Raw genomic sequence first — 14,732 nt, 5'->3', positions numbered from 1 at the left:
CCTTCCTTCCTTCCTTCCTTCCTTCCTTCCTTCCTTCCTTCCTTCCTTCCTTCCTTCCTTCCTTCCTTCCTTCCTTCCTTCCTTCCTTCTTTGTATACTTGGTTTAAAAAGCTAATTTCCCCATTTGTATTCTCTGAAGTGCTGTCTCTCTCTCTTGTATTAGTAATGTCCTGTTGGAGTCCAAGGGCAGTGAGTGGTGGTTTTACTCTTCTTTGTGAACAATAGTCTGTCACAAAAATCTTTACAGAGTTTTCCTATTTTTGTTCTTGTTTTCATTTTAAAATGCTCTTGGGATAAATTTGCTTAAATGTTTCTCTCTCAATGTTTTCTCTTAACTGGTTTTACCTACCTCTGCTTTGAGGCAATGCTGTTCACAATCTTTCAAAATCCTTTTCTGTAAGATTTGATAAATGAGCTTATGTTCCAAACCAATACTGTCTATGGCTGCTATCTCTCTGCTTGGCATACAAGTCAAATGTTTGCTGACTAAGGTGCTTTTTAGGCTCTCTTGGTAGCCTTTTCATTGCCACTGGCATTAAACTTCTTTATAAAAGTATAGTCTGTAACTGTGTCCTCTTTTCTGTCCATTACTCATTGGTCATCGTCAATAACTTGTTTGAATAGGTCAGGATTGAGTTATTTCAAATTCAAACATCTTATCTTCTCATTTTTCATCTTTATTTTAATTTTCTGATGTCAAAGTAGTAGAAAAAGCATCAGTGGAAATTAACTGTAGTGGGGCAGCTAGGTGGCTAAGTGGATTGAGGGAAAGGGAGGGAGAGAGGGAAGGAGGGAAGGAGGGAAGAAGGAAGGAAGGAAACTGCAGCTCCTACATAGGTCCTGACATCCCTTAGAGTGGTGGAACAGTATCCAAAAACAGAATCAAAAGTATTCATTTTACATCGTGTAATGTTCTCTATCTCTTACTCGGTCTTAAGTTCTTTCCTTACCCATAGATCGGACAGATATTCCATGTTTACCTACATTGCTTATAATACCATTCTTTATATTTAAGTCACATACCTTTGTTTTTTACTTTTTTTTTAAACTTAAATTGGAATAGGGTGTGAGATATTGATTTAAACCTAATTTTTGTCATACTGTTTTCCAATTTTCCCAGCAGATGTGAATTTTCAGGAACTTTTACAAGCCAATCTTTTTAGTTTCTTGTTTGTGACCCCAAACCACCTTCTTTGTGTATGTCATTAATCTCTGCCCTACAACAGCTTCTCTGTTGCTTCCTAAAGTAAAACCTACTATTTTGAAAAGACTTCCAAGTTCTTCAAGCACCTATAAACCTGTGATTCCCAGACCAGAGACTGTGACACTATGTCACTGGTCAATTTGATTGTTTCTGGATGCCTTGCTCAAGTGCCACACAGCACTCATACAGCTACTAAGTAGCTTAATAATTAGTAGGAGGCACTTAATAATTGCTTACCGACTGATGTGTATTTAAAGTCTATCATAGGGCTTTTCACATAAAATATAACATATAAACATAATAGATGTCTGATTTGCCTATGCCTAGACAGTTCTGCAGGTATAGCTACACAATTCAAGGGATGAGTTCCACCTCTGCATGCTTCTCTTCTACCAGTGAGTTCCTCTCAGAACTTCCATTCTGAAAGGCCCAGGACAACTACCAACCTGGGGCATTTAACATATTTTTAGCACCTCATTTACATTGCAGTTTGCTCCACTTCAGTAGGGAAACAGTGAATCATGGGTAAAGCCAAGCAGACCAAAGTGGATCATGGGTAAAGTGACATCAGTTCTTTGAAATCAGTAGGGCCAGGGCAACAACTGCCCAAACAAATGACCCCTTCCTTGGTAAACTAATCAAAATGAAAAGTCTTTCTGAAAAAGTCTTCCTGAGAACCTGTCAGGGCATTTTCTACTGTCAAACCAAAACAAAGACAATCACTGCCCTCACAGAGCTTACATTCTAAGGAGGAAGACAAAACAAAAAAGAGGCTATAAAAGGAGGGGTGGATGGGAAGGAAGTGCCCCAACAGAGGCAGTGGTGAGGTCTGCAGAATCAGAATGTGACCCAGGAGGTGAAGGCAGCAGGGAAAGCCTGGGTCCTTCCTCCAACAGAACTCTAGGAGGAGCTCACTAATGAAAGGAAGGGGGCTAAGAGGCAGAAGGATGTTCAATGGAGAGGATTATAGGCAGAAGGAAGCTACAGGGTAAAAAGAGAAATGAGGCACAGTAGTGAAGACTAGAGAGCCAGAAACTAAGCCAGGAAAGGAATGGACTGAATGGAAAGCCAGGGAAGTCCAAAGGACACAACAACAGAATGAAAGATAGAGCCTGGGCTCCATAATGTAGGGGTTCTTTACCATCTAGCATGGACTGTGGGATGGTCTAGGGCAGTGATGGCAAACCTTTTAGAGACCAAGCGCCCAAACTGCAATCTTCAGGCCGCATGGGAGCTGCCTACCTTACTCCAGACAGGGGAGGGAAGAGGCGCTCCCATTAGGCTGCTGGGTAGAGGGGTGGGTGATGGGAGAAATGTCTTCAGGCGTGGTGGAGAGGGGGAACGGAGCAGCCCTCTCCAGCATGGTGCCATAGGTTCACCAATACAGGTCTGGGGAGAGGGGAAGAGGTGAGAGGGAAAGGAATAAGGACCAGGGTGCTTCCAGGGTTGGAAGTCTTCTCACTGCCCAGCTACCTAAATGAATCCTGTAACAAGGGGGGGGGGGGGGGGGAGGGGGCAATAGAGTGAATATAAAGCAAGCCCTTAAAAGAGACACAAAAAGAACCACAAATATTTAGTGAAATCTGAAACAAATAAAATTTTAAAACTTTCAACCTAACACTTTTATGAAAGCAAGTAATATTCACTCTATTAGCAAGTTCACTCTTCAATTTTTTTAAACCACTTAACACCAAGACTTAGAATGAGTATAATTCTTTGTAGATCTAGTTCAAAGAAGGTAAAACTCTGAATTTACTCTGACAAGAGGACTGTTGTTTCCCATTTTCAGTCTGATAGTTGAAGAGCAGAAATAATTAAACTAACAGCCCTATTTTCCATACTGCTGAGTTATCTGAAAGCCAAAAATGGCTTAATCTGTCCAAGTCTAACAGCAAAGAATTAGCTCTTCACCTAGAACTTCCTCCAACACTTACACAGGAAGTCGGAAATCATAATCCAGGAACTCTTCCAGGAACTCCTGTTATTTAGTGAAATTAGTTTGAAGTACTGGCCTGATCACCAAAATACACAGAAAAGATATAAAATCATAAGCAGATACACTGTCAGAATTTCTTCCCCATACCTGTTTCATCATTTGTTTCTTGCAGGCTTCTCTCTGAATACTGTCACTCACGGAGGTCTGTCAAAAGAAAAATAATTATCTCTTAGTTTAAACCTGTTGAAAAATTTCTCCCTCATCTTCTCTTTATTAATTAATAGTGTAAGGAATTAAATTAAGGGTTTGATTAAATATGTGAGAATTCTAATTAATTTTGTGGTTGCTGATTTAAAAATACTATAGCTCAAGCCAAAATGACTTTTAGTAGCTTTATTTACAAAGAGGTGGAAAGAGTAAAAGTACACAAATACAAGAGGGTAGAGAGGATGCCTAGCCTGTCACACTAAATATTGCTCTGGTACTCAGCTCAGCTTGGCTCAGATCCAGTGTTCCACCCATGCAGCCTCTCTCCAAGAAGAGAAGGCCTCTCCAGAAGCCAGGAAAGGAAGGCCAGCTACTCACTCACCCAAGTGAAACTCCAAAGGAGGAGATCCAGGAGCAGTCTTATCAGAAGCAGTACCAGGGTGAAGTCTCAAGTCGTAGCTCCAAGGCACAGTCCCAGTCTAAGATCCTCCAAGCCCTAGATTCAGGCCAAAGACACCCTGCACCCCAGCCGAAGACTTTCAGGACTTTTTATAGAGACCTCATGTCCCTTCCCCTCTTCACAGGGGCCAATCAAAGCTTCCAAATTGCCGAGCACTACTGGGGGTGGGGGTGGGAGGAGTGTCTATGGGAGGTGTTAACTCTCCTCCTAGGATCTACACGTTTCTGAGTTGTCATCCAGTTTGGATTCCATGTTACTGAGTTATTATTACCCAGGTTGCATGTGGGTTGCAGACTTCCACCTACTTAAGGTTAAGTAGGGGTGTCTTCCTTTTGGAGGCACAAACTCCTATAGTAAGAATTTCCCTTACTTTAGGGTCTTTTCTGTGCAAATACTTGGGAATCTTCTATTATGTTGAATGCCCATACTTTCCCCTGGCAGTATATAGTCAGTTTTAATGGGTAGGTGATCCTTGGTTATAGACCCAATTCTCTTGCCTTTCTGCTTTGATGAAAGATCTTCCCCCAGCTGGCAATGGAGGTTTGTAGTTAGTTCTCTGCAGTCTATGGGGGAGGAGTGTTGGAGTTTCCCTGCCCTCTGAAGATTTCCTATCTGTCCAATTGATGGGATTAAGCCCGGATTAGTCTGCATTGATTAGTGTGTCCTGAGGCTAAAACCTCAAGAGAAGGGGGAAAAAAAAAGTGGAGGGACAAGATGGAGTGTTTTTGCTAAGGTGTCCAGCAGTAGGGTCCCTCTGCTCTATCCTGCTGTTAGACCTGGTTTTCTTTCCTCTCGAAGCCCTTTGTTCTCTATCTTGGTGTGGTAAAGGCCTTAGGTCTGGAGTTTTGCTCCATCTAAGCCGCCATCTTCTGAGCTTTTTTGCAGTGTTTCTCTGGCTTTCTCCTCTAGCCACCTCCCCGGTGCCTGTGTTCAACTCCCCGAGTCTGGCGCCAGCAAGGCCCTCTCTCTGGCTGGTGCGCCTGCCCACCAGGGATTTCAGGGGCCACTGGAGACTCTGCACAGCCTGTGGGGGAGGGGTCCTCGGATTCCCCTTCTATATGTTCAGATCCAACAGTTCAAGAATTCAAGCCTTTTTCTTGGTGTACCTCTTGAGCTGTCCAGCAATAGGATCCCCCTGCTCTGTCCTGTTGTTAGTTTTGGTCCTCTTTCTTATTGAAGTGCTTTGTTTTCTATCTCAGTATGGAAAGGGTGCGGAGGTTTTAAGATTTGCTCCAAGCCGCCATCTTCCCAGAATTCCTCTCTTGCCTTGTAGTCTTGTAGTGTGGAGGCTGCCAGATCCTGTGTAGTACTGATTGGTGTTCCTTGATATCTGAATTATCTCTTTTTGGCTTCTTGTAATATTTTATCCTTAACTTGGAAACTTTGAATTTGGCTATTACATTCCTGGGGGTTGTCCTCTGAGGATTTAGCGTAGAAGGTGTTCTTTCTATTTGTCTCTGATTTTTCCGGAAGACCAATAATTCTCAAGTTGTCTCTTCTAGACCTGTTTTCTTGATCTGTCATCTTCTCATATTTCAAGTTTCCTTCTATTTTGTCAGTCTTTTGACTTTGCTTTATTAATTCTTGCTGTCTTGTGAGATCATTGGCTTCTACTTGCCCAATTCTAGCCTTTAAAGACTGGTTTTGGACTATAATCTTTTGGTTTTCCTTTTTGGTCTGGCTTTTCTGGCTCTTCATGGCTTCCAGCTGGTTACTTCTGGTCTTCAATTTGCTTATCATTTCATTTGATTTCTGAACTTCAATTTCCAATTGCAAAATTCTGCCTTTTAAACTGTTATTTTCTTTTAAAACTATTTTCCACTTTTCTTGCCAAATCTTTTTCATCTTTCTCATGATTTCAGATTTGAACTCTTCAAGAGCTTGTGACCATTTTCATTTTTTTGGGGGGAAGGTTTGGATGTCTTTAATTGTCCTCCTCTGCTTTCTGGGTTTTTTCTGTGCAAAAGTTATCAAGTGTTGGAGCTTTTTTCTTGGTCTTTTTGGTGGTTATTTCTTGGGCCTTGCTTGTCATCATTATGCTTTCTCAGCCAGAAGTCTGAGTGAGGCAGGTAGATTCTCTGTGTTTAGAGCTAGCGAGCAGTTTTTCCCTGAGGCTACTTTGAGAGTCTCCTGGCTTCCACTGTCTGCTAGGCCTCTGCTGTCCATGGCCCCTCTCAGCTTCACTCCTGCACCCAAGGTTTGCCCTCCCCAGCCTCCTGGGGTCTCTAGTCTAGTTGTTCTCAAGGTCAAGCCCCTAGTGGTCCTAGTCAGCTGCCTAGAGCCTGGAAATTAGCCCATGCTTCCTCTTCCACCTGAGGTTCTAGCCTGAGTCTCAGCACACTGAGCTGCTTCCACTGTCCATTGCTTCTCTCAGCTCCACTCCTGGGCCCAAGGTCTGTGCTCTCTAGCCTCTTGGGGTCTCAAGTCTTACTGCTCTCAGAGGCAAATTCCTGGTGGTCCCAGTTAGTTGCGAAGAAGTTAGATTTTGCGCCCGTGCTTGCTCTAACTCTGGTGCGTAGCCTCCGACTCTGGTACTGTGGGTGGGGTGGGAGAGGATGGATCAGCTCGTGTTTTGATGGGAGCTATCCTCCCCCCCTTATAGTGTAGAAATGCCCAAATCCCACATACCTTCGATACTGTGCCCTATTGTGGGGTCCCTTCTTTCATCTGGATTTGTTTTTTTGTCCTTTGTTGGTATGCTGTATGGTTGGTTAGGGTTAAGTATGGGTGTATTACTTTTGTTGATTAATTCAAAAGGAGGCAGAGGAGAATTAATCCTGTTCTCACAAATCTAGTGAGGTACTAAGTAGGGATACTTAAAAGTTATTGTTAACCAAAGCTTTTAACTCCAAGGAGGCAAAGAGAACAAACCTTCCCTTTTCACAAGGGTAAACTCAGAATAGACAAAGAGAACCAAGAATTTCCTTTTACAAGACACAGACTGTAAGTTCCTTGGGGTCAATGGTTTTCAAATCTTTCAGTCACGTGTTAAGAGTAAAACTCTCCGGAAGCTGTATATTAATTTATGATTATTTATTATATAGTAAGAAGCAGGTCATAGAAAGAAAAGGCACATAGTCATATGGCTGGTCACACATCCTCCTCCCTAGCTAACCAAAGCTCCCAGCTTATCTTGTGCCTCTGTTCACTTCAGCTACTGGGCCAGAAAAGATGCCAAAGCTACTTCCTTGATCCTTATCATACTCCCCCCAGTCATGATTGGACAGAATTGACCTCAGACCAGTCAGAGGCTGGTCTTCTGAAGTTATATGGGACAAGCAAGCATCTTCTGGGATGCCAGGGACCCACAAGCCCTGCCCCCAATACAGACAAGTCTCAGGCCTTGATCTTAATCCAATCAAAGGATGGAGGCTGAAGCAAAATCCAATTCACTAGAAAACAGGTTTTCAAATTTGACATAAAACTTTCCTTTTAACATCCCAACACTGATCTCAGGGTACCAAGGGTACAGGATTTTGATTTTATGAAACTACAAATTGACTCTTGCCTTTGACAACCAGTCAGTAAGAAATCCTTTTACTGACCCTGGCCCCAGACTGAACAAAAAACCCTCAAGCATCCTTGATCACTTTAGATTGTATCAGCAGATATAATCAAGTTTTACTTAAGTATCCTTTTTGCTTTCCTAATTTATCCTTTTGTATCTAAGCTATTCCTAGGTACCCTATCTATGGCTAGGACCAGTCATTTTTAGACCCAAGTGAGTAAGGGGGCATAAGCTTGCCTTTTCCTAAATCCATTTAAGCACAATGCATGTTGTAGTTCAGCGTAAAGTCCCAGAACTGAAGTTCTGGGTAGTTTCCAAGATTATTCTTTCTGTCTTGGTTAAAGACTCTTATTACAACTACTTTGGTAGTTCTGTGTATTTATAGGCTGACAGATCTGGGGGCTCATCCAGGATTCTGAGGTCTACTGCCAAGTTGCCTGCTAGAGTGACCCTTGGATGGGTTTCCAGCAGGAACTTTCTTTGTTTTCCCAACCAGATTCAACTGGGCAGGTCAGCTTCAATGAGTGAGCTCTCATCTGAACTCAAAAAGCCATTAAGCTGGAGTTCTTATCGGCTCTTTAAGTGGAAGTTTGGTGAAGACTCTTGGGCAATTTCAGGGTCCATTCTGATAGGCCCCACTATGGGGAGAGATGCTGGGTCTTTAAATTATGGACCATGTGGCAGGCCTAGGTGCTGTACCATCCTTGGGCTACTTGGGGAGCAAATGTGGCCACTCTGAGAAGCCTCTGACTTCAAAGGACAGCTGCCAGGCGAAATGCTTTGTGTTTGAGTTGTCATTTTTTGTGGTGAGACTGTATGGGTTTGAGTAAAGCAAGATGTGTGTCTCTCCCCACCTTTACCTTAGGAAAAGAAGGAGAGGGGATGTTGTGGTACAAGGCAAGATGCAAAAAGCAGCAAGAAAGAATCAATAAAAGTTGTTCTGGAGTATTGGAGTCTAAGTTAATGTAAACTCTAATAGTAAAATTTGCAACTGCTTTAGATCAATTAAAATGGTATGAAATGCTATGACAAGATTTTTTTTGTGATAATGGGTTGTTTTTTAAAAACTTCTTATAGAAGTTTTAGAACTTAAGTTTTGGGGTTTTCTCCATATTGCATTTTTAATGTATTTCTTAGATGGAGGCTTCTCTGTAACAACTTTAAAAGCTTGCAGTTTAAGTTGGCCTTTAATGTTTGAAATGTGTACTAACTTTTGATTCCATAACAGCTAAGAATATAGAACCTGGTATCTGGCTATCAATCTACAGCAGGAGCCAAAGGAAAGGCCCAGGATTTACGACTTTATATTTTAGTGTTTTCTTCACAGCTTCTGACATAGTAAATGTGGATTATATTGTACATGGCACTATTAATTTTTTAATGATAGCAAGAATATGATGCACTTTTGTCCTATAGATTAAGTCCTCTTTCGATTTGAATGCTGTGTTTTCAAAATTTTAAGCTATTACTTATTCTGCCTAGAGAACATAGAGCTTTTCTGATTAACACATGTGTTCTGGAGGGTAAGAAAGTTAATTTGGGTTTGGTAAACTGCAGATACAACTGGTTACTGTAAATAGACAATGTGAAGAGAGAATTAAACTCTCTTTGTTTATTGTTAATGTAATTAATCAGCAACCTTTAATTCAATCAATCAAGAATTTAAAGTACCCCTACTTAACACTTAGTAAGTCACTAGGTAAGAAAGTTCACAAGTCACTTACCAGAAAAAAAAAGTTCACACCCCCAAAGGTCACAAGCACTGCCTCCCCCCCAACTTGGGCAGTACTCGGCAAATTGGGAGGCTGTGATTGGTTCCTGTGAAGTGGGAGAGAGACAGGAAAAAGGACTATAAAAGGTGGGACTGGGGAGAAGATTTTTTTTTTTGGATTCCTTCCTTGGAAGGTGAGAACTCTCTCTCTCAGTTGGTGCTTCAGTGGGACACACTCTCTTCAGCTGAGCTTTGGTGAGATTCTTAGAGGTCTTATCCTCATGTGTGCTAAAGGTTCTCGGTGGATTTTTCAACTTCTTTTGGCTCTTCGGATTTCCACTTCCTTATTAGGTCTTTGGATTCTGGTGAGATTTGCTTTCAGATTCCCATTCAGTGGAAGGCATTGGGTTTAAGATTTAGGGCAATGGTCGGCAACCTTTTTGGCCGTGAGAGCCATAAATGCCTGCGGAAGGAGGAAGGCGCTGGAATATGGGATGGGCCTGGGGCACATCATGGGACTCTGCCTGGACTGGTCGGTAGGGAAGTGGAGCCAGATATGGCTCAAGAGCCATACATTGCCGACCCCTGATTTAGGGTATTTGTAGCTAGGCAATTTTTTCTAACTCTTTCCTACATTTCCCACTTTAATATCTCTACCTTGCTGTAAATAAAAGCTGTTTACAGTCATTTTGACTTCAGAAGTTAATTATTTTTATAAATGGGTGACCACAATAATTTTTTTTTATTCTTATATTTGTCAAACCCATTTTTAATCATTACAAGAAGAAATATTTGGGGAAATCATTTGTGAGTAATGGTAAAAGACAGTGACATTTTAGTTCTAAGCCCAAGTTCCTCTAGGAAGTAGCTTCTGCCTGAGATCAAATGAGAAAAGGTTGAAGTGTTGCTGATGCAAAAGCAATCTTTTCTTGGAGCCACAGGTGTAAATGGAGAAAAAAAAGGTAAGAAACTGGAATGGACAACTCTGAGAAAAAGGTTTGGAGGTTTCAAATGAGAGGTTCCAGAACTTTCTAAAACACCTCCCCCTACCCTACCTTTGAGGAAGTAAGGGAAGGATTAAAAATTAGAACAGAAAAAAGTTACAGAGAAGTCAACATAGTGTCTTTTTAGACTGAGTTAAGAGAACGTTTATGAGATTTTGCACAATGTCATTAGTAAATATATATACATTATATGTGTGTGTGTGTGTGTGTGTTAATTTGGTTGAAATCAATGTCAAATCTGTATCAGAATGTGATGTCAAAGAGGTCCCTCAATTAATAAAATTAGGATAAGTAAATTGGAGTCTAAAAGCAAGGGAGTGTCCCTTCAAAGAATTGACAATTTTAGGTCCTTATAAAGTACCTGAAATATTCAGGGCTCATAAAGAATAATGCTGAATAACTGACAATTAAGAGACAGTTCTAAAATGCATGGTCTTTAGGTCTTTAGTTTACTGATTTGTACACTGAGTAAAAATGCTTAATTTGATAGCTATAGTTAAAATAGTAAATTCTTTTAAAATTATATTATTTGGGGGTTACAGAGTAAGAAAATACTGTCGGTATTCTTTTGAAAATTAAGGTTTTTATTGTAATTTTGATTTTTAACTATCCGAAAAAAAGCAGAGAAAAACGTATTTGTGGTAATAAAGATCTAACATAGAATCAGTTTATTTATTGTAAGGCTCAGAAGGACCAATTAGATTTTTTTAATTTTGAGAGCACAGACTCATTTTGTGTGTCATATATATTCTTCATTTTGTTTTTCTATTATTCACCCACGAGAAGCTAGCTATATAAATCATCTACTGTTACAATGTGTGTAGGTCATTATAATTAATTGGTATCTTTTCATTTTAAGAGAAATTAGACTGATTTTGTTATAACTAATTGATCTATTGTACACATTTGCTTAATGTTAGGGGATACAATAATTTGTTTAATTGAATTTGGAATTTTTTTATTTTTATTTTTTACTAACTAGGGCGTCCATTTACAGACATTTTTGAAATCCCAGATGATTGACTTGTTGCAAATGAAATTTGATGGGCAGCAGAGAGATGTGTCTACACTCTTTAGCACAAGTAAATGTTAATAAATAAGTGTTAGTCATTATGATTTCAAGTGCTCTATTCTGATTTACAGATGTTAAGCTTTTCCTTAATTATTCTGAACAAGGAACCTTATATTCAAATAGGAAGGACTTCACCAAGTCTCAGAAGACTCCTAACATGGCTAAGTCCTTGAGCCAACAATTCAGAATTTGGCCTTGCTGTTTTCTCCTGAGAATTCAAGTGGTATCTCCTGACATAAAGTCCCCTTTTAATCTGGCAATCTGATGCAAAAGTCCTAAATAAAACACTAGTTAGGAGAATACAACAATATGTCACAAAGATTATTATACATTTTGATCAAACAAGATTTATACCAGTAATGTGGGGATGGTTTAATATAAGGAAAACTATCAACATAATTAATAATATCAATAATGAAAGTAATAAAAGCCATATGATCATCTCTATAGATGCAGAAAAAATCTTTGAAGCTTGTTGAAAACATCACTGGAAAGCACAGGTATAAGTGGACTTACACACACACACACACACACACACACACAGTTATAAGGAATTCCTGGGACAAAATGGAAATCAAGAGTGGCTGGATTGTCAGTTGAAGACCTCAGAATGCACCCAGGTGGCATGAGCCAAGGCCAAAAGGCAGTAGGAACCAACCCTATAAATACCCATCATGCACAGCACAACTCAGCTCATTCTGGAGCATCCTTGGGTGGAGGGAGGTTCAAGAGGGTGGGGAGGCCTTTGTATCTGCAATCTAGCTTCCTTGCCCTAAAGACCTAGAGAACTATCATACCTGCTGTCAAAAGAGCTAAGAGAGGACAATATTATAACCCTCTAACAAGAACATCGCTAGCCTTCTCTATCCTTTGGTTTGGCTCTGGCCAGGTCAAGCCAGGGTTAGTGAGAAGGTGAAGAAGCTCCAGCCTTCTACCAGCTGGATGTACCAGCATCTACAATCTTTGATCACCTATTTTATATTAGCTTAGATTTAGCATCCCTAAAACCTCTTACCTCATTCCTTGTTCCTGACCCCTTGTTAAGTGAGAAAGTTCAACCAAAGATTGGAGTATCTTTCCTAATTAGTGGACATTCAAAGCTATTATTAGGAAGGGGAACCTTATTTCATGCCATTATCCATCTAGCATTATGCCAGCCCGTACCAACAATGAACCCAACCCCAAGTCAAGAGGCTAGAGGAGTTGTCAACACAATCCCAACTCCTTTTTGGCTGCTTGGCTTGGGCAACAGTTAAAGGAGAGAGCTTGGCAGACTCAATCTAGCAGAGCCTGTCAGACTGAGGGGAGCACAGTCCTCTTCTACAATCCAGTGCTACAAAGCTTTTGCCTTATTGCACTCTCCCCCGACTTTGATCTCTCTTGTGTTTTTAACACACACACACACACACACACACACACACACACACACACACACACACAATGATATGAAGCATTTACCCAAAACATCAGTAATTTATTATTTGTAATAGGGAGAAGCAAGAGGTCTTCCCAATAAGATCAGGGGTGAAACAGGGATGCCCATTAACACCAATATTATTTAATACAGTATTAGAAATACTAGCAATAACAATGAGAAGAAAAAGAAATTGAAGGAAACAGAATGGACAAAGAGGTAATAAAACTATCTCTTTGTAGGTAACATGATGGGATATGTAGAAATTCCTAGAGTTTCAAATAAAAAGCTAATTAAAACTATCAATAATTTTAGCAAAGTAGTAGGATATAAAATAAACCCACATAAAACATCAGAATTTTTATATATGAAGTCCTATAAAGAACAGACAGACGGAGTTCCGGGTTAAGATGGCGGCAGAGTAAGAAGCAGCTCTTAACCTCTCCTGACCGAAACACACAAAACTCCTCAAGGGGACATAAAAACAAGTCCAGACGAACTGAGGAACCCCACAACAGGGCACAGCGTGGAAGGTACGTGGAATCGAGACATTTCCAGGCTATAAAGGGCTCTCGCTAAATCTCGGGCTGAGCAACCGCCCCACCCCCACCCCCTCCACACTCATCTATAGCTCCGAACCCAGCTAAAAAGAAATAGAGCAAGTTTGGGGCACCCATCGAGTCATCAGCAGCTCCGGGACCTGTTCCTGAGAGCAGCAAGACTTAGGACCCCATTAAGTCAAAAAACGCACGCGAAATCTGAGCGCGCGCGCCGGAGCAGGACGCTGGGCGCAGAGTGCCAGCTGAGCAGAGGCGTGGGTGGAGGCAGACACAGCCAGGAACTAAAGCCTAAGTGGGGAACCAGTGCAGACAGGTATACGACTGTGGAAGCAGCGCCCTGAGACTTGTAAAGAAACCTCCGGCAGAGGATCAAGCAAGAGGGCCCACCAGGGGGCTTGACCTTGGGAAAAAACCAGAATTCAGACCTCAGGAGCCAATAGATCGCGAACAGACACTGAGCGCGAGGATAAATCTGAGAAGCTGCTGGGCTAATGATGGCTACTCATCAGCCTCAGGAAGTTCAGAAGAGAAAGAATAATAATAACAAGAAAAAGAAGTCTTTAACACTCCACAGCTTTTACACAGAGAAAATCCAGACAACCGAGCAAAGAGAGGAGGAGAACAAACAAGCATCCGGACCCTCCTCAAATAAGGAAAACTCCTCACAAGCTATGGAAGAGTTCAAAACTGAGATTTTGAGGAAAATGGAAGAGATCTGGCAAGAAAATAACAGTTTAAAAGGTAGAATCTTGCAATTGGAAAGTGAGGCTCAGAAATCAAATGAACTGATAAGCAAATTGAACACTAGAAATGACCAGATTGAAAAGGAAAACCAGTCCCTAAAGGCTAGAATCGAGCAATTAGAAGCTAACGATCTCTCAAGACAACAAGAACAAATAAAACAAAGTCAAAAGACTGAAAAAATAGAAGGAAATATGAAATATCTCAATGAGAGAGTGACAGACCAAGAAAACCGGTCTAGAAGAGGCAACCTGAGAATAATTGGTCTTCCAGAACAACCAGAAATTAATAGAAACCTGGACTCCGTACTAAAAGAAATTATTCAGCAAAATTGCCCTGAAGTCCTACAACAAGAGGGCAATATAAACATTGAAAGGATTCATAGAACACCTGCGGCATTCGATCAAGAAAGGAAAACACCAAGAAATATCATTGCAAAATTCAAGAATTTCCAAGCAAAAGAAAAAATCTTACAAGAAGCCAGAAAGAAACAATTCAAATATCAAGGAGCACCAATCAGGATCACACAAGATCTGGCAGCCTCAACACTAAAAGACCGCAAGGCGTGGAATACAATATTCAGAAAGGCAAGAGAGCTGGGCCTGCAACCACGGATCAACTACCCATCAAAATTGACTATATATTTCCAGGGGAAAGTATGGGCATTCAACAAAATTGAAGAATTCCAGGTATTTGCACAGAAAAGACCAGGGCTAAATGGAAAGTTTGATATCCAACCACAAAAATCGAGAGAAACCTGAAAAGGTAAATAAGATATAGAGGGGAAAGAAAGAAAACTTATAATTTTTAAATTTGCCTTTTTAAGGGCCTCAGTGAGATCTAATTATCTGTAATCCTATGTAGAGAAATGTTATGTATAATTCTCTGTAGTGAACTCTATTCACTATTATAGTA

The 14,732-nt window shown here is 40.8% G+C and overlaps 1 protein-coding gene across 1 annotated transcript in view; it reads right to left on the bottom strand.

Annotated features, from left to right (window-relative positions):
• Nucleotides 1-14,732, bottom strand: part of NSRP1 (nuclear speckle splicing regulatory protein 1) — an 89,538-nt gene that overhangs the window by 24,554 nt on the left and 50,252 nt on the right. The window contains exon 3 of the mRNA XM_044672896.1: nucleotides 3,288-3,344. Within this exon, the coding sequence (XP_044528831.1) occupies nucleotides 3,288-3,344 (57 nt within the window). The remainder of the gene's footprint in view (nucleotides 1-3,287; nucleotides 3,345-14,732) is intronic.

Source organism: Gracilinanus agilis, chromosome 4, assembly GCF_016433145.1.
Source record: "Gracilinanus agilis isolate LMUSP501 chromosome 4, AgileGrace, whole genome shotgun sequence".
In the NCBI taxonomy this organism is placed as follows: domain Eukaryota; kingdom Metazoa; phylum Chordata; class Mammalia; order Didelphimorphia; family Didelphidae; genus Gracilinanus; species Gracilinanus agilis.
The sequence above is the reverse complement of the archived record's forward strand: the minus strand, read 5'-3'. Positions and strand labels throughout refer to the sequence as shown.